The sequence below is a fragment of the Rousettus aegyptiacus genome, unplaced genomic scaffold (assembly GCF_014176215.1).
Source record: "Rousettus aegyptiacus isolate mRouAeg1 unplaced genomic scaffold, mRouAeg1.p scaffold_m13_p_1, whole genome shotgun sequence".
Taxonomy (NCBI): domain Eukaryota; kingdom Metazoa; phylum Chordata; class Mammalia; order Chiroptera; family Pteropodidae; genus Rousettus; species Rousettus aegyptiacus.
Genome location: NW_023416284.1, coordinates 29812540 through 29840099, shown reverse-complemented (window position 1 = coordinate 29840099; position 27560 = coordinate 29812540). Strand labels below are relative to the sequence as shown.

Here is a 27560-nt window from a genome sequence, read left to right as displayed (position 1 = left end):
AGCCAGTAGGCACGTGAAAAAAATGATCAGTGTCATTAATCAGAGAGAAATTTGGACATTCAAATTAAGACCCCTTTGGGATAAGTGTTACACACCCAACAGAATGGCTAAATTTAAAAGTCTGAAAAAACTAAATTTGGTGACATTTTAGAACACTTGGGACTCTTTTACATTGTTAGTCTAAATGTGAAGTACTACAACCATTTTGAGGAAAGGAAAGTCTGACAATTTCTCAAAATTGGAAACAATATAAATATCAATGTAAAAATAGAAAGTTGTATAATCATTTAATGGACTATTCAGGAATGACTGATATAAGAATCTCAGCGAAGCTTTACAGAAAAAGGTATATATGGTATGATTCCATTTATATGACATTCTAGAACAGGCAAATAATCTGTGGTGGGAAAGAAAATAGTTGCCAGTGTGGAGTGGGGATTGACTGAGAAAAAGCAGGGGGAAACTTGCTAGTTATAGGTAATGCTTTTTTTAAATTTATTTATTTTTTAAATCTTAATAGGGATTGGGGAGGTGTAAGCATTTTTTTTTCAAAGTCATGGAATGGTATACTTAGTATTGGTGTGTTTAATTGTATGTAAATTTTAAAAAGTAGATTAGTGTCACCAGTCATGGAACAGATATCATAAGCCTCCTGATGCGATGCACTGAGGATCCAACATTATCTCTGTGAATTCCTTCCCAAAGTGCATAGCCTTGAATCTAACATTGAGGAAACATTATACAAATTCAAACTAAAGTTTCTACAAAAGAACTAGCCTATACTCTAAAAAATGTTATAGTCATGGGGGAAAAAAAATTCCAGATTAAAGAAAACCAAGAGAACTAGTGGAAGGGGCAGGGAAACAGTGTTTTTGAAACTTTGTTTTGCTACAAAAAACATCAGTGTTACAGTTTGAGTAAGGGTTGTGAATTGGATAATAGTATTTATTGTTAACTTCCTGGTTTTTATAACTGTACTATGTTCATGTAAGAGAATGGCCTCTTAAGGAAATATATAATAAAGTATTTGAGGGTGAATGTCATCAGATCCTTCAGTCTGCACATGGTTCAGGAAAAAATGTAGAGAATGGTGGAATGAATGTGAAAAAATGTTAACATAACAATCTAGATACAAGATGTACAGGAATTCTTTGTATTTTTGTAACTTTTTTGTGAGTGAAATTATTTAAAAAATAATAAGAAACAAAAGCAACTGGGATCGAAAACCCAAAAAAATCCATGGATGTCATCTACAAAACAAACTCAGGAATCATAGCTTCAGGACAAACCACCAGAAGCTTAAGATCTGGGTAGAATAGCATTTGCACTAGAGAAATTAAAGAAAGCATAAGGGCATCTGACAGCCCTGATTCTCTAAAGAGCCAGCAGTTGTTCTAGAAAGCTTAGAGGACTCATTTGAAAACAGCAGCTAGACATTAGATGCAGTTTTTCATATTCCAAAAACTAGTAAATAAAGTATGAAGGGTCTTACTGGACCGATCAGGAGAGTAACCACATAATAGCTTGAACAAGGAAAGTTAAGGAATAATTAACTATAACAGGATGGGGTAATGAGCAGTTGCCTAATAAGTAAAGAGAACTAAAGAATGTAGAAACAGCAGATACAAGGAGCAGTCACTAACCCTAAGACTAAGATAAAGAGTCCAAGGAACAACCCCTCAAATCGCCATTAGCACCCCAGAACTGAGATCCAGACCTTGTGGCTCACTGAATGGCTGAGCAATTGCTGAGGTGCTTCTCCAGGAAACATGCTGACATCTCTTCTAGTGTACCTCATAATGCTGTTCATGGGAGATATGTCTCTGCTACAAAATCACTCAAGTCAGAGCTCATGTGTACTTCAGAACCTGGCTGAGCAGGAACTGGGTGCTACAGGAGTCTGCTGAATAAGCACACTGAAACAAGAAGCAAACATCTCTCTATTCTCTACTGACAAAAATTAACTTCATCTGGAAAAGGAAAAATTTTAAGTTCCCAGAAACATTTACACAGAACTGGCAAAAAGGATGACTTTGGAATTAAAAGGCTATAAATTGTTAACAACCACAAGGTTCTATCTTTGTTCATACTAACCAGCCAGTATTCTCTTACAGAACAAAACTCTGAACCGAGGACAAAACTTGGCAATAGAATCCAGATGAAGCTACAGAGACAAAGACAGTAGAAAAGGTTCTGATAAAAGGGGGAAGGTAGGGCAAGGGAACAGCTGGGATATCACAGAAAGTAAGCCACCATGGAGTGTTATTGAACACTTCATGAAAACAAAAGAGAGCGCTCTAGAGCATGATGTTAGAAAAGCTGTCTTGACCCACATTTACAAAAATTAATCACACACATGAACAACATAAGGATCAAGAGAATAAGGAGCAAGATAACATCCTTACAAACATTGCAAATTACACCTGTAAGACAAACCCACAAAACAAGATAACCATATCCTGCAATTTTTAATTTTAACCCAACTGTTAAGAAATGACATGAAAACAACATAAACCAGAAAATCTCAAGGTGCTAGAACTCAGTAAAGAAATAATAAAAGATTTCAGAAAAAAGGAAGAGCGAACAAGGAACAGAAGAATAAATACTAATGTTTTTCAAGAATTAGAAGATGGGGAAAATTCTAAATAAAGGCAAAACAGTTAAAAATTAGAATTATGAAGAAATTATATCCAACATATATATAATGATCCCTACCCCCATCCTGCAACAAAGAAAAAAAAAAAAACAGGAACAGCTTAAATGTTAAGTATAATTCGAGAATAATTTCTTGAAATTACGGTAAGATTTGTAGCTACAAATTGAAAAAACAGACAAGAGATAAAATACTAGACTCAAGCAAAAAAAAAAAAAATACCCTTTGGACATCCAGACATAAAGACCAAGTGACTTATAAAAGGAAAAATCAGACAATTTGACAACAGTTTTATAACAAGTCAGTAGAATAACCATTGCAGTACCGTAAGGAAAGAAAATGTGAGCCAAGGATTTTATACTCTGTCAAAGTTATCTTCAGTTATAAAGGTCAGACAAATATCAGTATGTGAAAACTTAAAATACTGTTCCCAAGGCTTTTCGAGAAGGAAAGTACTAGACAACAAGCTTTAGACAGCCAAACTAACCAGAAAGATAGCAACCAAAGGAATGGTAGTAAATATTAAATTAATCGTAGAACTAAGACTAAAAATTAGAGTTAAAGTACAGCATTTAACAGCTATGGGCTCTGATAGTCAAAATATAGTATAACTATTAATGAGAGAATGGGGCAACCATGTACCAAAAAATTAACATTTTATTAACTATTGGTATAATGTTCATATAAAGACCATTGTAATATGGAATAAAGCAATTAAATGTCATATTCTTACCTTGTATCCTTAAAAATCAGGATTCTTAGTGTAGAAGAAAGAAAATACAGATATAGAGATTGATGTACAATAAAACCCCAAGGTACTTGATTTGAATTAGATGCCAATATGAGGTCATGAGGTATTTTACCATATATATCTTCACCCCACCACTCCCCCAGGCTCTGTCCTCTAAAAAGACCTGAAAAAAAAAATTATCAACCTCATAGCAATGAGCATCCCTAGTGCCCAGATTTGTCATCTTGAAATGCCATTTCTGAGCAGAATGTTTATAAGATAAGCTTGGAATGTTTTTGTTATACTGAGTAGCAAAGAAGTAATTAGACAACTAGGGTTGTATCAAAAGGATTCAGAAGCCAAATTGAAGAGATTCCCACTAGTCAAACATCGAATATTTCCTTTATCAGTTAAGGATGATAACTGCAAGGTTTGAATTAAAAGTATAATTAAATTTATGAGTTCATAATGGTACCTCGCCTTGGAAACAACCATGCATTTTAAATTTTCATAAGAATTGTGCCACTGAGCCACCAAATAGAGGAAGTCCCTTTTTATGGAAGTATAATAGCCAATAAAGAAGAAATGACAGAAGATCGTTGTTTTGCAGCTTGTAGTGAATTAATAGTTTTAGACTATGAGCATCAGTGCCTGCCAACGTCACATAAAAAGCATAACCAGACATATGTCTTCTAAAAGAAAAAAACAAGAAGTTGCCTTGTCAAAATTTAAAGGGGGCAAGAATAGTCTTATAGCTTCTAGAACCAATACCAATTTATAGGAAATAGATATAAGATTTTTTTTTTTAAGCAGATTTAAAAAGGCAGATGCTTTTTGGAGATGAATACATAGTTTTGATGAATACACATTTGGGTGGTAAAAGAAGAGCAAAGAGGTTATCGCTATAAGTCACAGGATAGTGGTTATTTTGAGAAGGAAGAAAGATTGATTGATTGATTTTTGAGTGAGACTTACACAGTGTTTCCGGTTTCTGCTTAAACTGATAATTAAGAGAATTAAAACTTTTGCCCATTTGTTTTGTGCAGTTGTCTCTGTCTTATATTTGAAAAATTTTTTTTAATCAGTAGAAAGAGATTGAAGCAATATTTCTGAAAACGCTAGATAAAATGTGACTAAGAACACAAGTGTCTGACAGTGGGGCAGGCTAGAAGGTATCTTAATTAAGACTGACAGACAAAGCAGGCAACTCTGTAGAACATAGCAGAATTCGTTATAGGATAATTTACTTACAGGAAGATTGGGTAGAGATAGAACAGAAGACCCAGCAATTTTCTGCAGATTATTCTCCACTACGGGCTGCTGTTACTATACATATCTTTTTTAATAGTATAACCCTGGTACTAATGATTGACTAGACAAAAGGATAAAGAATGTAGTTGTGGCAGAGGGCATGCCTCCTGGTCTTGTGAAAGATGGTTGTTTATAATCGATACTGTCAGTAGTCTGATACTCATCTTTGTTGTCATGCCATTCTACCTGTTACTAACAAAAATATAGCTTTGTTATAAAGAACACAGATAATCATCAATTAGAAGGCTTTGATAAACTTACTATAAGGACAGTGAGGTTGGTCAAAGGTCACAACATAACATTTTAAAAATCAAATGAAATTCGGGACAGAGAGTTGATTTTGTTCATATCTACATTTATACACTATGCCTATTAAAGTAAAATAAAATATAGCTTTTCTCCATGAGGACTCTTCCTGCCCATACTGTTCCATTTAGAAGAATGTATTTATCTGTCCTTCGTGTTCTGTAGTAGTGTAGAGTCTGGGCATCTTTTTGTTTGATTGATATTCGTGGTCAGTTGTGAGAAAAAGCTATTTCCTGCTGTTACCAGATTGTAAAGTTTGGACTTGGACACCCGTGTCATTCTCACACCCCATATACAATTAGTTACTAAGTCCAGTCTTGCTCTTACACTTTTCCATACTCATCTCTTTATTCCTGTTGCCTTCATTACTCTTCTGGACTATGAAATTGGTCTCCTCAGTGGTCTTCTAGTTGATGTTTAAACCCCTCAAATACATCCTTCAAGCTGCTACCAAAGTGTCATAAGCTAATGATTGGATTGTGTTAACTCTGCATGAAAGATGGATCTCCATTACCTAAGAGTAAAAGTTAATCTCCCTAAAACTCCACAATCCGGCTCTTACCTACTTTTTAGGACATCTCTTTCCCCACAGACAATCAGTCCCCTCCTTAATACTAATCATGTTGAACTATTTACAGATCTCTGAATGGTCGGTTCTTTTTCATGCTTTTCTGTCTTGGTGTTCATTGAGCATTGTTCTTTGAATCACCCATGTTCTAGCTTTGGAATTCATCTTTAAGGACTTTTAGTCATTACTTCTAATGAAAACTTTTCTAAGAGCACTCTCTTTCAAGTGGAATTGACTCTTATTTAGTACCCTTCCCTAATGTGAATATTTATCATAGTCCCTGTAACCTAATGTATTTATTTTTCTACAAGTTTATGTTTGTAAACTTGTTAGGACAAGGGCTCTTTCTAATTGGCTTAATTGCCTTTGTATTTCTAGCACAGTCCCTGGCACATGGTTTGCCTCAATCTTAAAACAATCTTAGAAATGTTATGAATACCACACATTTCACTGACCAGATTGTCCTTAAATCTGAGAAAAGTGATTGACATTCTTACTCATTCAGCTTTCTGTGCCTCCTTATTTGGCATACATAGCCTACATATAGGAAGACGAGAACTTGTGTATTTAGTCTTTTTAAAATTTTAATCCTCTTTTTAAAGGAAGTGAACCCAAACAGCCTAATATTAATATAAACCTATTGATTTTACATTTCAACATCTTGTTTGTTAATTCTGAATACAGCATTAAGTACGTGCTGCTGATACAATTATTTTGATAGGTTCCATGGTTATGGCTACTTTGCAAAAAGTGCCAAAATGATTAGCTTTATGTATCAATCATTAATATCACTTTTTTCCTAGCCTTCTTTGAATCCAGAAGCTGGCAAACAGAATCAGCCATGCAGACCTATTGGGACCCCTTCTGGAGTGTGGGGTAGGTAGATTTTGCCATTTTAAAGGCACAACTTTAAATTTTTCTTAGCAGGGAGAGGAGCAAAAATTCTTTATCTCTCTTTTTAAATTTGTTTCTTTATCTTGTTTTTCATCTTATCCATTTGCACATGATAACTAACACCTAATAACTCTTATACTGCCCCCAAAATACCATCAAAAGGTAATGGTAGTAGAGTCAGAATACAGACAACTGATAGCTTTAGAGCCCTGAATTTGGAAGCAGATTTTAAGCAAAGGGAGACTAATATAAAGCTCTTAAGTAATTTTTAATTAACATTGCTAATTTACTTGTAACAATTAAACTGAATTTTATGTGTTATAGTTGTCTCCTAAATATTTGGTAGGTGTATATAACAATGTTTTCTAAGCATTCTTTCATATTACTAAGTATTCTTTTAAAGTATTATTTGAAAGGCTTTATTATACCATGTTCTGTAGACCATTTTGTTCAGCCAGGTTCTCATTGCTGAGTTTGGGAGTGGTTTTTGGGGTTTTGGGGGGGGGGGATTTTTTTGGTTTTGATTTTTGTTTTTTTGGCAATTATAAATGATACTTGTTGATGCTTGTTGTCTAGGGCAAGGAGAAATTCTATAAACATACACGTTTACATATTTGATAGAAATAATTAGCCTTATAAAAAATTAACAGACAAATCAATGCATTTCAAACTAAACCTGATCTGTGGCATTGGGATCTTTGGCATTTATAAATTGGACTCTCCTAAACATGTTTAGTAGTCAGGCATCTATTGGGAAGGCTTTAGCATATTTAAATATTGGGTTTTGTTCTTGAGTTACAGGATAAAGGGTAATTACCGTATCATTTCCCCTTTGTTAATGGTATAGTTTGCCTCATCAGAATGTTCCATGGCAGACTCCTTTACCCAGTCTTATCTCCATTCCCATGCTGACTGGACGTGCCACCCTTAGATATCTTCTTATTTGGTCTGTGCCTGAGTGATCACATCATACACTAGGCTTGTTAGGCACATGGAAGAGTACTAACATCTTTGGCTTTCTGATTGATTTATGAATTTAGAATCAAGTACTTAAAATGCTGCCATTTTACCTACGTTCCCATATAGTGTCGCTTTTGAGAGTTTTTTAAGTGCACACCAGGAAATGTTTGTCCCTCAGTTTCAACTGTCAGCTCTCTGTTGAGTTGAAAGTGAGACCCTAGTATAACTGTGTTTCCTGTTAACCAATAGGTTTGACATCCTTTTGTATCTCCACTGTTGTATTTCACAGAAAACCCACCTGGTGCCAAGCAATCCTCCAAAATGCTAGTCATCAAAAAAGTTTCCAAAGAAGATCCTGCTGCTGCCTTCTCTGCTGCATTCACCTCACCAGGATCTCACCATGCAAATGGGAACAAATCATCAAACATGGTTCCAAGTGTCTATAAGAACCTGGTTCCTAAGCCTGCACCACCTCCTTCCAAGGTATGATTTGGAATTAATGTAAGAACCTAATACAGCAGAGGTTTGGGAATGAGTCCAAAAAATTTGGTTAATTTGTGTTTTCCTGTTGAATCATTTATCAGATTTTAATTTAGTGCTCATTATATTTTAATATTGTCATGTGTACTCTGTCTCCAAACTCTGGACTCTGCTACCAACTGGATTTTTAGTAGGCCTCTCATTCATTAGCTTCCATCTCATAAACCTGCATATTCTGATTTGCTCTTTCCATTAGTAGCACTAATATTCATCTGATCACTTAGCTGAATATCTTAACTGCTTCTTTCCTCTTCCTCCTCATTCATGCTCTTCTACCAAGCAATTATGAACTTCTGATAATTATTCCATCTATACTGTCCTGTGCCTTTGTCATCTCACTTTTACGATTGTTGTATACCCTTCTATTTTCTCATCTCTATATATTCATCTTCCACAGAACTTCCAGAATGATCATCCTAAAATATGTCACATCCTTTCCTAAATCCCTGTAGTTGTTTCAAAACGTTTATCTAGAAGGGATTGATAAATTTTCTGTAAAAGCCCACATAATAAATATTTATGGCTTTGCTGGTCACATATGATATATGTATGGTCTTTGTTCCTTTTTTTTTTTTTTTTTTAATGACTCTTTAAAATTTTTAAAAACATTAGTTTACAGGCCATACAGAAACAGGTCTCCAGACACTTTGGGCCCATGAGTCATAGCTTGCCAGCCCCGATCTTATAAATGCAGTGTCCACATTCCTTAGTGGTATGTACAATTCTCTAGCGCCAACGCCCAATCCATCTTTTATATTTTACCACCCCTTCTTTCTCTTACCTGGGAAAGCATTCATTCTTCAAGGTTGTGTCATCTTCTTTGTGAATCCTTTACTATCACATATATCTAAAGGTCTAATTAACCCCTATATCTCAATGATTGAATACCACACTGTACCTTATCACAATATCTATTAACACTTTATTGCATTTATTTATTTCTTCACTTGGTTGTAATCTCCTTAAGAGCATATTCAGGTCCTTTTTATATTTGTATCCCTAGCACCCTGACAAAAGCACATAATAATTGCTCGAATGAATTCCAGCCACTGTAAAAAAAATGTGTGTGTGTGTGTGTGCGCACACGCTTATGAGCAATACAAAGAAATTTAACATTGGTCAGTACCCTTCATGAGCTGAAAGTAATTGGGATGACAAGATATAACGATATAAAAGGTCATTTGATTGTGTATGAAATAAAGACAGATCCTAATAATAAATCCTAAACAGACTTGGAATAGCTAACCTAAACACTTAATTTACATAGTTCAGAGGAGCAAGATCAGTTCAAACTATGACCAAGGGAAATTTTACTGAAAAACTGTAATTTAACTGATCTTTGAAGGATGGTTCAGAATTGGAAAAGCAGAAAAGAGTCTGGAGAGTACTGTAAATCATAAAAGAAGAGGTAGTTACAGATTAAAACTAGAAAACACTAGGCATACTTAAGGGCTAACAAATGAGCCATTTTAATTACTTGTGGCAGCACTGGAGAAATACCAGGGTTGGATGATAATGAAGCTTTCAGGATAGATAAGATCTCTAAGGGAAGAGGAAAGAAAAGTAAATAATGGGAAAATAAGACTTGGGGGAAATATTTAATATTTCATAAATATTAAGAAAATAACATAGTCAGTAGAACTGAGGGATTGTAATTCAGACACAGAAAAGTGGTATACTATCAAGGAAATTTGGGTGGGTGCATTTATGATAGCAGCCAGGGTTGTCAGCACTTGTCAATTGCTTGATGATAGGTTGAAGGAAATAACTGACAAAAGGTTTTCAACTGTGTAACAGTTGGAAATTCTTTGGTAACTTTTGGATTGAGGTTTTAGGAGAGTAGTATAGGACAGGAACAAGATTTTAGAGTATTCTGGGATTATGTGGATGCAAGTGGAGATAATGGCATCTTTGAGAATTGACAGTAAAAGGAAATAAAATATAGGTGGTGGTGAAGTTAAGTGAAAGGATGAAGAAAATCTTCAGGAAGACGCCCCTGAGGACAACTTGAAATATATTTGAAAGGATCATGACCCAAGAAGGAATGCATAGGAATAAAACTGACAAGTGGGATTATCTTTTAGAAGGGTTTAGGAAACTGGTTTCTCTGATGTGGAAGGGAAAGAATGTGAATTTGAATCAAGAGAACAACTACTGTAAAGAAAGGAACAATGTAGCATGGAAATTAACAGCAGGGCTTTGGAGTAGACAAATTCCACTTTGGACCTTCTTCGTTATATGCTGTTTGGTGAATTCTTGAGTTCTAAGTTTCCGTTTCATCATCTATAAAGTGGAGGTAATAGCACCTGTCTTTCAAGGGTTTTTTGAGGAATAAATGAGAAAATTTTATGAAGTATTTAAAAGTGGCACGTATAGTAAGTGCTAATAAATTAGAGCTATTACTATCAACATGGCAGCACACCTTATGTTTATTACATTCTTTTAAGAGTTTTCATATGTGTTATTCATGTGTTATTAATTTGAAATGTCTCAAGTATTGTTATAGAAGACTATAAAAATGGGTAAGACAATAGAAATATCTCAAAAATCTTTGAGGGGTTAAAAAGCGACATGGATAAAAATCACGATACAGAGTTTAAGATCAGTTTAACCCTGTTGTATAGGACTAAGCCGAGGATAGATTGGAAATAGGAAAACTAATGGAAAGGCTGTTGCTGTTGTCCTTGTAAAAGGTGATGAAACCTGAACAGGGAGGATAAAAGTAGGCAGAGAAGAGAGGTGGTGATGGCATATAGTGGGAGCAAATTAGAGGAAGAAAACAGGATGTTGAGCATTCTTTGGGAAACTGGAATAATTATGGAACTGATTCACTGGAGTTAGAGAAGAATGAAAGATCAATTTCAGTAAAAGTTGATTAGAGTGGTTCTGGATACCTTGAATATGAATATGAGATGTTGAAGGAAGAAGTGAGATGATTAGTAGGCATATGTGGATTTGTCCATTCATTCATTTTCTCTAGGTGGTGATCAAACAATTATGAAACATTGAGCATCTATGAACTAAAAGCCATGTGTCACTAGCAGCACGAAATAATCTCAAAAAAATTCTCTATCTAGTGGAGAGACAGATAGAAACAATAATTGCTTCTCTGCCTGGAAAGGGTCCTCACAGTGTGCATGTAAGGTCATATTTGAACTGAATTTCGAAGTGGCAAAGAGAACTACCATTTGTTGACATCTTTTTTTCAAGACATTCATCAGGCCTTTTTCATATATTATAACATTTACTCCCCTAATCCTAACATCTAGAAAATTACGTAATGAGGTTCCATAGCTAACAAAGTGGTGGAATCAGGACTCTTAACCAGGTTTTTGACTCACTGCAAATCAGGACTTTTTCCACTGCCCCAGACTGCCTCCCATCTTGAAGGATGAAAAAGAGAAAGTTGAAAACTCAGGTTTTAGAGTCAGACATTATGATACTCTCTGGGCTGTGATTTTCGAGCAAGTTAGTTGATTTTTAAAGTTTTAAAAGTACTTGGAATATAGTACTAGCACTTCCTAAGTATTAAGTGGTAATTTAAAAACAGTAAGAGTTTGTTAGGGTGTAAGTCAGTGAGGCATTTCAGGCAGAGGGACTATTGTTATTAAAAAAAAAAAAAAGGTGAGGAACATGCTATGTTTGGGAAAAGACAAATGATGAAATATGGTGCGAGGGAATTGTAAGACCGAGAGCCAAATCATGGAGGTCTTCATAAAAGCTTTATAAAAGCTCAGAAGAGAAGTTGGGAGTAGAGATACAGTTTTACATGGTTTTGACATGCTTTTAATAATTTAAATAATTAAAAGTTACAAATAACTGGTTTTTCTGATGAAGTTCACCTAGGAATAGATTACAGCAGAAGAGCACTGAGGTTAGAACCCTGGAGAATGCCCGCATCCATTAAAAAGACTGAGAGGAATTCAGGAGGTGAGAAGAGAGTGAAGTATCAGGGAATGGGAAAGGAAAAGAGGAACAGGTTCAAAAAAGATGGATAATGAGCAACCTGTCATTCTCAAAAAAAAAAAAAAAAAAGATTTTTAAGCACTGGCCTTTGAATGTAATATAAGAACAAGATTTATTGAAAGAGGTATTTTATTAAAATGGAGATAGAGGTAAGTTTTGCAGAGAATTAAAGAATAAGTAATAATGAGCAAGTGAAAGACAGCAGATAGTGACTTGCCCAGAAAAGTTTGGCACTACATGGATGATGATATAAGGGACAATAAATCTGTTTGGTTTTTTCCCCCTAGGTTTGGTAAGGTGGTTTAGCATGTTTGTAGATAAAGTGGAAAGATCTTATTAGGTGATTAAAGATAACAAGGCAGAAATTAATTCTCAAAATAAAATGTATGTAGAATGGTAGAAAGAGGAGGAAGCTATCAAAGGAACTTGAGGTGCAAAGGAGAATTGGGGAAAGTTTGGATCCAATGATTTCTAATTTTTTAGTCCACTAAGAGAAATCAAGATCATTTGAGGTGGAGAGTTGGGGTTGATTGGGAGTTTGGAGGAAAGAAGAAGACATTTTAAAATGAAAAGAATGGTTGATATGTGGTTCACTTAGTGTGTTTCTGCATATAATGTCTCTAATAAAAAGGGGTATGGGGCATAATAGTTCTCTCCAGTGAGCATCCAACTAAATAGCTTAGTGTTTGAGTTACTGAAAATTAAGATAAGTGGGAATAAAGTTGGGCAGAAATGTAGGTATCTTATCGCATGTAACACTGACTGTTAAACCTTTCATACTGCTGTAGCAGGAACCCAAATGTTTCTGTGCCCTTCAGTGACAATGTTAAAAGAAAGACAAAGCACCTGGGGATCCTCCACAACTCTGGAGAAACCACTAGAAACTATCGTCTTTGATATTTAACCTAACATAAGCAACTATCCTTAGATTTTCATCAGTGCAGGAAAATTAATCTCTAGTTGGGTTGTTGTCTCTTAGCTGTTTGCATGTTCTTTTTTGGAATCATTGTGAAAAAAAAAAAACTATTACATCCTAGTTGAGTAACCTTGGACAAATTACATAACTTTCTGAACCTCAGTGTCATTCTCTATAAAAAGTCAACATAGAAATTATGCCTAATTGGGTTAGAAATTAAACAATATGACAAGCTTAGGGTACATGGTGAATAATCAGTTATTTCCCTTCCTAAAGCCTTATAGTATCCTCTTCAATACCAGGAAAAAAATTCTTTTCACTCAGACCCTTCCTTTATCCTGAAGGTCTCTCGATCTTAATTGTTTAATTCTGGAAAAAGATTTTTTCCACTTGTTTCAGCCTCACTCCATTGATGTGCTTTGTCTTCTCTGTTCTCCTCAGACAGTGTGATTGACTCAGAAGAAATGGAGTATTCTAGCTAAGCTGCCATCATAGTTTGGGCCAGGGCCAAAGTGACAGAATGGGCCCAGACTCCAGAAGGATGAGCAAAAGAAGGGCCTCTGGACTAAACCAGGATTGCCAGCTGTTTACATTGCTCATCCTGGCCTGGAACTAGCCTCCTACTATTGAAGTTCCTAGAAAACAGCATTTTTCTGAAGTGCTTTTTTTTTTTTTTCCTAAGGTGTCAGGATTACATCAAAGATAACAAACACACCATAAAAGAAAATATTTTGAGGTCAAATAAATTTTTTAAATGCTATATAGTATATCTGCTTCTCATTTATATGTGTAGTTAAATGCTTTGAAAAATAGCATAGTAAAGAAACATATTGAACTGGATTCACCCCAGTATCTCTCAGGCTTATTGAACTCTAGAGCTCTCTGTTTGAGAAATACCCATGGTTCTTAGTATCCCATGGCTTATCTGTTTCTCATCTGCCTTTTTCCTTTAAGTGCCTAACCTCAGAAAGAGGTTCCATACCTCCCAGACAGGTAGAGACAAGTCAGCTCTGGGAGCTCATGTGCCCACATAACATTTCACTCTTTGCTTTATTATCTTATAGGCTGAGCTTCTATTGGCATGCTTGTTCTGACTGATTTGTTCTTTCTTCCCATATAGTCCAGTGCATGGAAAGCTAACAGAATGGAACACAAATCAGGATCCCTTTCCTCTAGTCGGGAATCTGCTTTTACCAGTCCAATCTCTGTTACCAAACCAGTAGTACTAGCTGGTGGCGCAGTTTTAAGCTCTCCCAGAGAGGTGAGTGCAAATAAAGCGAAGCAGCCCTTTTTAAAGATGCCATTTTCCATTTAGTTTTACTGAGATACACAGTGTGACATGTACAGCTCTAACTCCATTTCTTTTGTAGCTATGCTTATTACCTCAAAGTCATTGTTTTACTGGTGATTCCTGTTAGCATGCAAAGGTGGGCAGTAGCTCAGTGAGGTAGTTGCTCTATGGTAGACCAGAGTCGGCCTGTGTTAGACTGGCATTATGCTGGTGTCTGTAGAAAAATCAAAGAGGTCCTATGTAAGCCATCCAGTCTTAATTGTAAAAACCCAGCAAAGCTGAAATCTATTTAAAAATAGGCTATCAGATTCTGGAAATCAGTTCCATGTAGAAGTGACCCAGAGAATCCCAGTTCTTGCTTTTTGCAATCAGAAGCAACCTATTGTATTTGCCCAGAGTCCCTCCAGCACTACTCCTCCAATTGAGATCAGCTCCTCTCGTCTGACCAAGTTGACCCGCCGAACTACCGACAGGAAGAGCGAGTTTCTGAAGACTCTGAAGGATGACCGGAATGGAGACTTCTCAGAGAACAGAGACTGTGACAAGCTGGAGGATGTAAGAGCATAAGATTTTTGGGGCACAACATAGGTGTTTTCCTGTGTTACTTGTGTGGTTTTTTTCCTCCTTAAAGGAGAAAGATGAAGCAGGTTTTTAAAAGGTATGGAGAAATGTCTGTAGGAGTAACAGCCTGTGGTAAAGAGTGAGTTTAATCCTTTGTTCAACAAATTTCAGATTAGGGCTTATTTTAATAATAATTGCCTTGGGACTCATCCTTAAACAGAGCACATTGATTAAGTCTTGAATTTGTTAGTGCTATAAGAAGTTGGTAAATTACAGAAACTTTTGTCAATTAGGATTCTATTTTATTGCAATATAAGAAAATAGATACCTAGTAGCTTCTGCCAGAGTTGACATAACTTTAAGATGGTGACTAGTTGGTAACCTTTGGAAATCTTAGCAAGGCAAACAAGTCCTCATTTTTAAATGGAAAAAACTTGTAAGTTGAGGTTGTCTTCTCGAAAGCACTTCCCTGGGTTCTTGCTCCTTAATATTATAGATTGCGTATCTTGCTACAAAGGATTGTTACACCAGGTATCCTTCCTTTCTGTAATATAGCTGGAGGACAACAGCACACCTGAACCAAAAGAAAATGGAGAGGAAGGCTATCATCAGAATGGTCTTCCTCTCCCTATAGAGGAGGAAGGGGAGGTCCTTTCACACTCTCTGGAAGCAGAGCACAGGTGAGGATCGGACCACAGGGCATGCTGGGAGTGGCCTGCAAGGAGCTTGATCATACTTAAGAAAACATCTCCAGTTGAGTCCAGCATACAGAGAGAGGTGCCCATGAGCGCCATAAATTGTTCCCCAGATTGGCTTGCTTCTCAGCATACAGATTCAGCCAACTTTTCACACTCCTCTCTAAGGCTTTTGTGTAGCTTAGTTTCAGACTCAGTTTATGGCTTCGGTTGTAGAGGGGAGATGGGAACCTGGTTTCTGGGACTGTTGTGCTGTCCCCTTGGATCCTCCTGGCCCAGCTGAGCAGATAAGGGGCCTTGAGGGATGAGATGCCCATGTTCGCAGCTGGTTCTTTAAATGAGAGCCTGGCACACAGAGCAACCAGCTATCTGGGCAACTGGATGGCACAAGGGGCCTGCCAAATATGAGCCTCCTGAAAGGAATCTCTGGTGGAGGGGAACATGAGGGATCAGCAAGATCAGAAGGTTATGAGGGTGACCATAATGCCATGAGATTGAAAGAGAAGTTTGGTACGTGTGGAGATTTGCTGATTTTGTTCACAAGAGACAGACGTGATTTCTTCCTCTGTTTTGTCTATGGAACAGAGAAGGCCCTTGCAGTTTGGCTCTTTTCTTTATGCTGTCTTATTTTCTGCCACGTCTACTGGCTTTTCTCTGTAGCTCTTAAGCTCTGGAAAGAGCACTTGTGGAGATTAATTATAAGCACCTAAGTAGCAGTAATTAAAACTTATACCACTGGGAAGAAAAGAACCTAAGGTTCTTCTCTTAACATCCAAGTAGGTACCATTACCCCTGGGCAGGGAAGTTTTCTCTGGTAAATCGTGGGCTCCCCACTTATGCTCAAAGGTGTCATGTTTTCTTTGCCTGACCTGCCTCCTGCAGGTTATTGAAAGCAATGGGATGGCAGGAGTATCCTGAAAATGATGAGAATTGCCTTCCCCTCACAGAAGATGAGCTCAAAGAATTTCACATGAAGACAGAGCAGGTATGTCATAAACCTTTCCTGGAGACCAGTTAACTACTAGGAGAATGAGTCAGGATGGTCGTTTCATTTAGGTAGCCCAGTTTAGTGTGAGAGAAGGACCTTAAAAAAGAAAATAAGAAGTTGCCATAGTAGAAGTGTATAAAAGCATCTCATGTGTTTAGGCAGTAGGGATCTCCAGGGTTGGGTACAAAAACCAGGTCAATAGTTAGCAGATTTCAAAAGGTAGCATGCTCTTTCACCCTGGAAGCTTTAACCCTTTTTTGGAACCACAAGGGCCCTTGGTGCCTAGGAAGCAGGCTTACCCTCCTCTGCTGCCAGCCCTGTGGGTTTCCTCTGGTACTCTGGCCAGAGCCAAGAAGCCACACTTGAATTTATTCAACAAATGCTTGGATTCTTTCTCAGTGAAATACTGCCAGACCTTACTGTTTCCAACAGTGAACAAGACCAGGTCTCTACTAACCTCATGAATCTTATGTCTGGTGGTACATATTTAAAGCATAAAAAGCAATTGTGCTAAGTCCTATATAAAGAAAATGCAGGCTGACAAAGATTTTGCTACTCAGAACTGTTTCGCCATCATTGTCATCACTTGAGAACTTGTGGAAATAGGGAAACTCAAACCCTACCCCAATTATTTTGACTCTTTATCTGTATATTAAATACATCCTTCGAGGATTCATTTGCACATTAATGTTTCATGAGCACTGCTATAAGAACTCTTCAATCTCAGAGGGCCTCCCTCTACATTCTGCCTAAAGTTGAAATGAGGCCCAGCCTTTTCTTGGTCCCATGAACCAGTGTGGTTATTGATGTTTAGTTTTTTTCTCTCTGGGGCCTGGCCTTTGTGAGCCAATGTATTTATTGATGTTTTTGGGGTTTTTTTCTTTCTTTTCCATGCTTACTACAGCTGAGAAGAAATGGCTTTGGGAAGAATGGCTTCTTGCAGAGCCGCAGTTCCAGCCTATTCTCCTCTTGGAGAAGCACTTGTAAAGCAGAATTTGAGGACTCCGAAACGGAAACCAGTAGCAGTGAAACATCAGATGATGATGCCTGGAAGTAGGCAGTTAAATCTGACCCATAAACTCAGCTCTTGTGCTTAGGGAATATACAAAAGAAATCTTTCTTTTCCGTTTCTTATGTTGTTGAATATTTCATGCACAAGGGAAATAATCGTATCCCAAAGAGAGAGCAATTGGCTTGTTTAGCTTTCGTTGTTCTTCCCTGTTATCTGCTTCATACGGAGAAATTTGTGTGGTGGGAATTTTTAAATACACACACAGTATATATGGGGCGATGCACAGGTGGGAGCTGGCAGTGCAGAGAGGAGGAGACACTGGTCTGCAGCCACAGCTTCCACCAGCCCTTGGGGCACTCTCCCCTGTGCTCAAACAATCATTGTCAATGACAAAGTGACTATTGAAGTTATAATTGTATTAAATTAATGCTAATAATTTGGATATTTTATTTTATTTTTGGCTGCTCGGGTAACGTTAGCCCTTAACCATGCATATGTGGGTTTTTTCTTTTTTTCTTTTTCATTTTGGGGTACCGCTGTAAAATATTTGGATATAGGAAATGTTGTGTTATTCTTGCAGCCTTGATATTCAGGGTGGATTGTAAAATATAAATTTTTGTGAGATTTCAAAGATTAAGATTATTTTGATAACATTATTTACAGATTTAAAAGACGTGGCTATCACAAGTCTTGAGGGGGAAACTACTGCATAAAATAACTAACTTGGAATAAATATTTTGCATCAGTTTGGATTGTCTTGTGTAAGAAGTGTATTCTTTTTCATGGGAAAGTACTGTCAGCAGTCTGAGGGAGATCTAAATTCAAACACGCAGTTTCTACTTTTAGTGGATACTTTTTTGATGCAGAAAAACCTGTGCAATAAATTACCAGTAATGAAATCAGAAAGCCAAGTCCTTCCTGAACTCTTTTACACTGCCTGTGTCCTTAACAATGTACATATTATAAGAAAGATCTGTGCCTCAATTTTCCTGCTAAATAAGAACATGGAGGGAATGGGTTTGAGCCAATGCTTGCTGGGTGACCAGTGAAGGAGGCAGGTTTTTTCATTCAGCAAATACTTCCCAAGCTCATGTGTGTCCCAGGCACTGGGCAAGGCTCTGGGATGTAAAGAGTACCCAGGCCAGTAGGGAAAAGAAAACAGTTATGTTAAAAATGAAACCTTAGGCCAAGATCTGATGGATGAACAGAAGGCAAACAACAGACATTTACTGACACTGGCACTCTTTGGCTGTCCCTACAGTACACAGTCCCTAGGGCATATACAGGTCCAAGATCATACTCTAATGGGAGACAAGCAGGCCTGATTTCATGTTAGAATGATAACCAGAAGTGTGGGCTCCAAAAAAGGGTATAGGCTAAATACAGACACCAGGATGACATTTCCTAGATTATAAAGGTTAGGAAGGCAGAGAACCCCTCCCCACCACCACATCTGCTGTACTATATTAGAGTCTCAACTGCTGGTGGTACCACATCTGCTGTACTATATTAGAGTCTCAACTGCTGGTGGTATAAGCAGTGTGTGTGCAAGCTGTGGAAATGGTGGTTGAGATACAGCAGTAAAAACTAGATCATACTTCAATGAATATATATTTTTAAAGTACATTTTATGTACTAATACAAGAAAACTTGACATTCTTGCATCTTTTTTTTTTTTCTTAATACCTACAGCACCTGGTATTCTTAGGTGATCTCCCATCCAAGAACCCAAACAGGCCCGACCCTTGTTAACTTCCAAGATCAGACAAGATCAGGCATATTCAAGTTAGCATAGCCAACACTCCTGCATCTTAGAATCAATAAAATATAGTCATATGGCACTAATGTTCTAGTCAATGACAGACCACATGTATGATGGTGGTCCTATAAGATTATAGTGGAGCTGACAATTTCTTATCACCTAGTGATGTAGCCATCATAATGTAAGCAAAATGCATTACCAACGTGTATGTGGTGATGCTGGTGTAAACCTGTGCTTCCAGTCATCTAAACGTATAGCACACAGTTACGTACAGTACAAAATACTTGATAATAAAGGACTTCCTACTTTATTTACTTTTTATCACTACTTTAGGATGTGCTCTCTACTTATAAGAAAAACATTTACTAAAAAATAGTATACTGTGTCATGCTGGCAGCAGCCTCACCTCATACTTAACTGGGTCTCATTTTTCTCGTGTGTGATTTAATCTTTTGTACAGTAATATGCTCCAGGTTTGTAGCTTAGGAGCAACAGGATATATACCATACAGCCTAGGTGTATAGTAGACTGTAGCATCTACATTTGTGTAAGTGATGTTCGCAGAAGGACGAAATGACCTAACGTGGCATTTCTCAGAACATTCTCATTAAGTGACATATGATTGTATTATAAAATGAACTATTGCAAAAGTATTAAACTGGAAATGAGGAGTAGGTTGAGAGAGAGAGAATCCTGCCTCTTTGGTCTTGGACTTTACCACTCACTAGGTTTCTCAGAATTCCTAAAAATGTACCCTTTTTTCACTTGGAATTAAGCTGGACTGAGATCACATCTTTTGAAACACTTTGTAACTTGCTGCCGTTGGTCATACCTTGACATTACATGGTCAGGGGCAGACTGCCATAACTCCCTGTTTTGTTTAGAAAAGGGGACTTGTTTAGAAACATAGGGCTAGCTCAAAGCTCCTACCTCTAATGTATACATATATCTGGGGAAGTGGCAGGGAGATGTGGCCAGCATAAAAGGGTCTGCTTGGCTCCCAGCCTATTGAGTGAAGAGGTACCTTTCTGAACCCCGTTTTGTTTTGTTTTTTCTTGATTCCCTCACCTAGTAGACTCATTTTTTCTCAGAACTTTTCATTTCTTGTGCTTTGCTAATTATCCTCCCTCTACAGCGGGAAAAATGGGAATCAAGGAATGAGTTGTGAGACCGCTAGCCTTGGATGAGACTTTGTTATGAAAAAGCTGTAGCCCAGTGCAAGGAAAAGCTTTTCAGTCTAGAGGGGAGACATGGTGGTGCGCTTGGTCCCTTGCTTGGATCTGTCTCTTCAACAGTGTTTGGATGGAACAGACCCAGTGACCCCTTCTTGCATCCTCCAACCACCCAATAACCTCTTTTCCAGTCACAACTTTTGGAACTATCTTAGTGATCCTTGCCCTCCATTTTTCTGAGCTTGATTCCTTATTGCAAAGCCACCATGAGTTCCCAGATTTCATCAGAACTATCCCAAGGTGGCCACTGTCAACTCCATGGTCAGCCTACATCTGCAGGCCACCTATACTTACCTTTCTCTAGGCTTCTATTTTGACTCAACGATGAGACTCTGGAAGGTAAAGGCCATTTCTCAGGTTGGCTGAGAAACAGCATGAGGCCACCAAGCAGCTCTCAAAGACAAAACAAGTGCGGTGGGCACACCCTTCTCCCAAGACATGCAGAAGCCTTTCTGAGATAAGTGGGGTAAAATTCAGGATGCCATGGAAGCAGCCATGGTCATGGAGAAGAACTTGAACCAGGCCCTTTCAGACCTGCGTGCCTGGAGTTGTGTCCACACAGACCACACCCATGTCTGACTTTCTGGAGAACCACTTCCTAGATGAGGTGAAATTCATCAATAAGATGGAGCAACTACCTGCGTAAACTCTGCAGGCCAGCTGGCTTCCAAACTGGGCTGAGCGAGTATCTTCAAGAGGCTCACCCTCAAGCATGACTAGGAGCCTTTGGAGTCCAGAAGCTTTGTAGGGGCCCCTGTGCATCTCCCTGGTGCCAGGCTTCTGCCTGCACCTCTCCCTGTAGCCACTAAGCAGCCTTTGAAACACCCTGGAGCCCTCTCCTATATTCTGTACCAAATAGAAACAAAGCTTTCTGTGGTCATTGCTGAAGTGCCAGTGACCAAAATGAAATTTAATCCCTTCGTGACCACTGATGGGAGCAAGAACCGTAAAAGATTTGAATGCACCTTCCCACGTTCATAGGAAAGTTATTCGCTGAAGCGGACAATGTTCAACCCATGCTCATCTGAAAGAATAATAAAGTTTAGGTTATGCAAGGACACTACAAAGGGAAGCAAATTGTCAAAGTAGTCCAGGTTTACAGGAAGAAATATGTCATCTATACTGAACAAGTGCAATGGGAGAAGGCTAATGGCACAACTGGCATTCACCCCAGCAAGGTGGTTATCCCTAAACTAAGGCTGAACAAAGACTGCACAAAGGTCTTTGAATGTAGAACAAAATCTTGCCAAGTAGGAAAGGAAAGGGGCAAATGTAAGCAGGAAACATTTGAAAAGATGCAGGAATAAAATAATCTTACATACAGCTTTCATTTAAAACTTGAAGAAAAAGCTTTTTACAGAAGTAAAAAGTTACGGTTTCCTGGCAAGAATGCTCCTAAAGGCAGACCACCTTCTCTCCCAGGTGTTCCAGGAATGGAGAATGACACTAACTTGGGTTACATCCACTTGGACAAAACGAATATGAACAAGATGACACTTGCTTGCCAGACCCTATTAAATGCCCCATGATGAAGTATGTGATGTAGATCTAGCTAATCTAGGAGGCAGCTGTTTGTTTCCCTTTATTTTAATACAGGCAGGAAAACAGGTGTAGTGTTAGAGACGTACCCATGTTCATGCAATGAGGCAAAGCAGACTTGTGACATTTTTTCAAGCCAGGAGATCCTCCCAAAGATGACCAAGCCTTCCGCACCCATTCTCCAGACCTGCCCAGGCCTGTAATTGCTGCCCAGGGAGCTAAGGCTCCTCCCCAAACAAACAATATTGTAGACCCAATAAACCTGGCTTTTCCTCTCTGCCTCTGGCTTTGTTTCATCTTCCCCTCTTTCCTGCTCTCTGCCCCATCTTCTGCAGGTCTTGGCTGGTATCAGGGAAAGGCTTCTATCCCATGGCTTCCCACTTTGGGGAGCCAGGACTCCTACCCTGTGAGTCCTGCGACATGGTTTTCCGTTCCTGGGCCTTGTTGGCCACCCACACGCAGCGCTTCTGCATTGGCCGTCTGACCCGGGAAGTAACACTTGGAGTACAGCCCTCAAAAGCCACTGAGCCACAAGGCCCCATGGTAAGGGGATCGTCCATGGCCATGGGGGAGGGGTGTTCAAGCGACCCTAACCCTCAGGATTCCTCACTCCACACCCTGTCCCTAGACTGTGCCACAAGAATACCAGCGCCTCCCAGAACACGAAGCCAGCAAGTCGGCTCTAAAGAGGCTGACAGAGGAGGTACACCTGGCTTTACCCACAGGCTCGAAACTGAGCATGCTCCCCAAACTTATAGCTCGCGCATGAATCAGGTTAACCCTACACGGAGATCGGGCACAGCGGGTTACTGTTATCTCTAGGTACAGCAGCTGCGGCTGTACCTGCAGGAAATGCGTCCCCGGATAACAGAGATTCCCAGGGTTTCAGAGGGACCCTGTTGGCGTTCGGAGGAGCCAACTCAGGGCCCCTCTTCCGAGGCTGCTGGAAGCCCCGGCGAGCGGCTCCGGAAGCTGCAGCGGACTCACGCGAGGCGCGTCGCGGAGATGGATGCACAGAGCCGGGCCCTGGAGTTACGCAGCGAAGGTGAGGGGAAAGGTGGGGGTGGGGGGAATTAGGGACCCATCTCGTTCCTCGCCCCTTAGCCCGAGGTTGCTCGCACCCATTCTCACATGGTCCCTTGTTCAGAACTGAACCGGTGCCTCCGAGGTTTGGCAGGAGCCCGGGGCGGTTTATCACGCCTGTTAAGCCTGGAGCGGGAGCTTCGAGAACTCCGGACAGAGGCTGGGCGTACAAGGGGAGCTCTAGAGATGTTAGGGACGCGCATTCAGCAGCCACAGCCCGAGGCCGGGTGAGACCAGGCGCGCGGGACCCACGTGAGGCTGGGTCCCGGTGCGGAGGGAAGGCAGCCCACGTGAATTCGGGAAGGGGCGGGTTGGCCAGAGGCCGGGGGTCTGAATCCGTGACCCGGTCTCTGGGTCGGTCGCGCGCTCCACTCCAGGACCCGGCTGAACTTGCAAGAGGCAGAATTCTGTCGTCCGGTGCTACAAGCCAACCCAGGGACTCTGGCTGCTGAGATCAGGTGAGGTCTGGGGCCGGAAGACGGGCATGGACGAAGCGTTGATCAGTCCTGGAAAGACGCTGCTGCCTTCTTGTCCCCTACCCCCTAGGGCCCTGCATGAAGCCTACATTCAAGGTGGGGGCCGGGATCCCGGAATTTTGGGCCAAATACGGCAGTTGCAAGTGGAGGCATCAGCTCTGGAGCTTCGACGGTCTCGGACCCACAAGGGTGAACAGGAGGGGCCAGCCAGGAGGGCTTCTCAGAAGCAGTGGGCTCGCTCCTGGGAAGAGAAAAGGGAGGTGATGGAAGGCATGTTTTGCATGGGAACCACCTAAGCAAAAGCCCCAAGGTAGAAAACCTGGGTGGTCTTCGAGGCCGTGGTTAAAACGTTAGCTGACAAGTCCAGCTTTGTCCAAAGCCCTAAACCTGGAGAGCTGCTCAGAGCCAGACCAGCTGGACACCAGAGGTCAAAGGTGACAGATCAGATTTATTCATTGCAGGAAAACCAGCAGGTCCTACATTTGGGGAGCTTCTAGTAGTGGAGGCTGAAAACCAGCGCCTGGAGGCGGAAATCCTGGCTTTGCAAATGCAGACACATGCAGGCCAGGTGCCCTGGGGTCAGTGAGCACCCCCCAATCCCACCCCACCTAGCTGTTGGCAGCAGGCTGAGGTTAGAATGGGTTAGAGGAACTATGCATGGGGAATGAGACTCGTGTTTGTGCCCTGCCTATGGTCTATGTTCATCAGTATCTCCATGTGTTTGTGTGTGTGTGTGCACACTCAGCTATCAGGAGAGTGGTATCTCAACCCAGCTACTTGCTGCATCCTGCTTAGGGGAGCCCTACTCTTCCTTTGCACCTAGGGCCCAGGGAACCTCGACTTGTAACCAATCTCAGCCCACACCTGAGATGGAGGGACAATCCCCCACACATCCCACCTCCAGTGGCACCCCCACTGCCACCGCTTCCACACTCCACAGGCGTCCTATTCTTGGGTGGCACAGAAAAGACTGTGAGGACCCAGGGCTTGGGGCAGGGGCAGGGGCAGGGCTCTGCTCTGTGCAGTTGGGGTAGCATAGACACCTAGGGGGGTTCCTAGAGGACTAAACTTTTCCCTAGTCACAGCTTCCTGGAGCCATGACCAGGAACTTGGGCCTGGATCCACACTTCCTCCTGCCCACAACTGACGTTCTGGGTCCTGCACCCTACGACCCAGGGTGAGGCCTGCTCCCTCCCTTTGTAACTTGGTCACCACTGCTGGTTAAGGAGACCCACTAGGTCCAGCTAAGGTTGGGGAACTGGCTGGGAGTGGGGTAGTTAGGGGTGAGGAGTGTGTATGTGTTAAGTACACTGAGACCTGTGTTCCACAGGGCTGGCCTGGTCATTTTCTATGACTTCCTGCGAGGCCTTGAGGCTTCCTGGACTTGGGTGCAACTAATGACTGGCTTGGCCCGAGATGGACAGCATACAGGAGAGACCACAACTTTGCCCCCAGCCCTTTGCTTGCCCCCACCTCCAGCTCCTGGGCCCATGGGTAACTGTGCCATTCTTGCCAGCAGACAGCCTGTACCCAGGTCAGTAGATGGGACTATGACTTTGATGCTCTTCGCCACAATTACTTCATCTGTCTAAAGGGCCACTGGCTCTGAGGGCCAAGCTCTCACCTTTTTGTTTTAGACTGCCACCCTCACCAACAGTATCCTTGGTCTGTGAGCTACACGTCTGGCATGGGCTGGCAGGGGCTAGGGCACCACAGCGGAAGGCCTGGGCCTCACTGGTGCTCTTTGACCGGGATCAGAGGGTGCTAAGTGGCCGTTGGCGTCTCCCACTTCGGGCCCTTCCTCTGGACCCCAGCCTTAGCCTTGGAAAGCTGAATGGGATTCCCCAGGTGAGCATGAAGGGGAACCAAATATACTCAAAAGGCAGAGGTGCAGTACCATTTCACCTCTTTCCAGGTAGGTCAGGCTGAGCTCTTTTTACGGATGGCAAATGCCAGAGATGCAGATGTCCAGACACTGGCAGAAATCAATCCAGCAAGTGCCCACGAGTACAAGTACCCACCTGTGGTAAGAGTTCAGGGATAAGAACTGCATGGGTGTAGTTGGTATGGTTGGTTAATAGCCAGCCTTTGTTGACCACTGTGTGCCAAATCACTACCAAATGCTTTTTGTGGACTAACTCAGGTGACTCACACATCCTATTAGGTATTAAGTAAACAGATAAGGAAATCAGAACACAATGGGGGTTAACTTGGTTTAGTTGAAACTTAAGGTAGTAAGACCCTAGAATCTATTAACCTCTGCATTAAATCTTTTGCTAAAGATCTGCCTTCTCCCTTTTCCACAGGTGTCCAGCTCATCTTCACTGGAAGCCAGTTCCTTTGCCTCAACAAGGGGCTTTGTTGACCCCCCTCCTCCGGCAGAAGAGCCCCCTTGGCAGCAAAGCCAAAGGTAGAGATAAGGGTTTAGGCCGGCACCACTGCTTTGACTCCCCCTCCCCGGCTTGAGTTCAGGAGAATGTGAATAGCTTTACATGTACAGGACTAGGGTCTAGTGAGGCCTGGTCCTAGTGAGACCTGAAGCTTTATTACTGTTCTGAAACTGAAAGTGAATAGAGCACAAAATACAAGCTCCAACCACAGCTATGCCACTTTCCACAAGTACTTGGGCTTTCTTTACCTGTTTTTCCTTTGTAAAACAGATTGATTAAATGTTGGGTACCTGCAGTATAACCTGGCATATATAAAATTCTGTGTAAGGTGACACTCTTGATTCCAGCTAAAGGAACTTGATAAACTGAATTTTCTGGCTAAATCCAATTTTATTGCCACACTTCATTTGAAACCACGCTTTCTCAGGACATCCTTCCAAGAAGCCTTCCAGGTTCTCAATGTCGCCATAAACAGGAAACTTCTGTAGCTTTATATAGATTTCAGGGCAGTGCCCTAACCCAATGTTCCTCCCAAGTGTGGGGGTCGAATGTGAAATCTAGCCATAAACCAATGTCGACCAAAGGTCAAAGGCCTGAGAGTAAAGTATATAGACTGTTGGCCTGACACCCCCCCCCAACTCCTCAAAATCCTCAACTTGCAGTACAAGGGTATCATCAGGGAGTTCACAGCTAAAGATTCTGCAGCCACAAATTATAACCAGCCCAGAAAAACTCTACAACTATTTTATTATTTAGAGCACCATTCCCCAACCTTTGTGTGACACCAGGGACCAGTGTTTCTGAGAATCCAATGCCTAATGACCTGAGGTGGAGTTGAGGTGGTGACGCAGAACAGTTGCAAATGCAGATGAAGCTTCACTTGCCTGCCAGCCACTCGTGTCCTGTTGTGCGGCCTGGTTCCTAGCAGGCCACAGACCTGTGCTGGTCCTTGGAGAACAAAATATAATCTGAAATAACTGGTTGAAATGGCAGGGATACCCCTGCCTGACACTGGGAACTAACCTACTGTCTGTCCTTGTAGTAAAGTTGCCCTGTGGGTGTCAGAATTATCAAATCCCCTTGGCGTGATGTAGGGCAGGCAGTTTGGAATTCAGATCCAAGTAGTGCCTGGTACATAGGTTCTTAAATTAAGGATCGGGTCAGAGGCAGCTCAGTTTTCACACTAGCCCTGTACCTTGGACATCAGTGAGGACCCAATGGGATGGCTTTAGCACAGGTGCCATGAGAACCAGTACCTTTAGACTGGGCAGCCAATTTCCACCTTTAAACCACATGTTCCACACTAAAATGCTCCAGGTAGCCTAGGATCCCACTCTGAGATCTTAAACACCAAGTCAAGACCAGGAGCTTTTTGTAACATCTTTATTTGAGAAGTCAAAACTGCAGACAGGTTAACAGTTTAGCGTTGATATATTTCAACTTTTTTTGTACAGAAAATAATATAATTCAACCAGCCAGCCTCCCTAGATTCTTCTAACCCACAACCCAGTGTCCACTGAAGTCAGTCCCTTAGCCACTTTCAAACCAGAAATCTTAATTCTCTACAATAAGCACACCAATTTTCCTCAAGGACTACCCCACCCCCAAGTCTTCCTCAGAGTTCTTTATCTAGGATAGGAGTATGGCCCCAGTTGGAGATCACTTGGGTATCACCCAAGGCTTAGCT

General features: G+C 40.8%; 2 protein-coding genes and 1 pseudogene across 9 annotated transcripts in view; all 3 read left to right on the top strand.

Moving 5' to 3' along the window:
* The window catches only part of GPBP1L1 (GC-rich promoter binding protein 1 like 1), a 45088-nt gene extending 26945 nt beyond the window's left edge, over positions 1 to 18143 (top strand). For all 6 annotated transcript variants that reach the window (XM_016137840.2, XM_016137839.2, XM_016137838.2 and 3 more), the window contains 7 exons: positions 6372 to 6444; positions 7712 to 7905; positions 13965 to 14105; positions 14532 to 14690; positions 15252 to 15376; positions 16274 to 16376; positions 17284 to 18143. In XM_016137840.2, the coding sequence (XP_015993326.1) occupies positions 6372 to 6444; positions 7712 to 7905; positions 13965 to 14105; positions 14532 to 14690; positions 15252 to 15376; positions 16274 to 16376; positions 17284 to 17436 (948 nt within the window). In that variant the 3' untranslated portion in view covers positions 17437 to 18143. The remainder of the gene's footprint in view (positions 1 to 6371; positions 6445 to 7711; positions 7906 to 13964; positions 14106 to 14531; positions 14691 to 15251; positions 15377 to 16273; positions 16377 to 17283) is intronic.
* A 126-nt stretch (positions 18144 to 18269) lies between these two features.
* On the top strand, positions 18270 to 21717 carry LOC107506901 (annotated as a pseudogene).
* Positions 21718 to 22268: 551 nt separating this feature from the next.
* CCDC17 (coiled-coil domain containing 17) lies at positions 22269 to 26915 on the top strand. Of its 3 annotated transcripts, none has more exons than XM_016137829.2 (14): positions 22269 to 22467; positions 22553 to 22627; positions 22747 to 22969; positions 23072 to 23234; positions 23385 to 23465; positions 23554 to 23672; positions 23945 to 24061; positions 24307 to 24455; positions 24563 to 24660; positions 24814 to 25017; positions 25121 to 25331; positions 25399 to 25509; positions 25790 to 25893; positions 26662 to 26915. In XM_016137829.2, exons 1-14 carry the CDS (start codon positions 22294 to 22296, stop codon positions 26675 to 26677), a joined length of 1845 nt encoding a protein of 614 aa, XP_015993315.2. In that variant the 5' UTR covers positions 22269 to 22293; the 3' UTR covers positions 26678 to 26915. The 3 variants fall into 3 exon arrangements, with proteins under 3 accessions (XP_015993315.2, XP_036089218.1, XP_015993316.2); XM_036233325.1 differs by having other exon boundaries at positions 26630 to 26915; XM_016137830.2 differs by having other exon boundaries at positions 25790 to 26915.
* Positions 26916 to 27560: the final 645 nt, after the last annotated feature.

Excerpts from the sequence above, each read along its gene's own strand:
- CCDC17 (XM_036233325.1), top strand. The coding sequence starts at position 22,294 with ATGGCTTCCCACTTTGGGGAGCCAGGACTCCTACCCTGTGAGTCCTGC. Across the intron at positions 23,673-23,944 it reads ACGGTCTCGGACCCACAAGG|GAAAACCAGCAGGTCCTACA; the intron begins GTGAACAGGAGG and ends TATTCATTGCAG. Across the intron at positions 24,661-24,813 it reads CCTGCACCCTACGACCCAGG|GGCTGGCCTGGTCATTTTCT; the intron begins GTGAGGCCTGCT and ends TGTGTTCCACAG.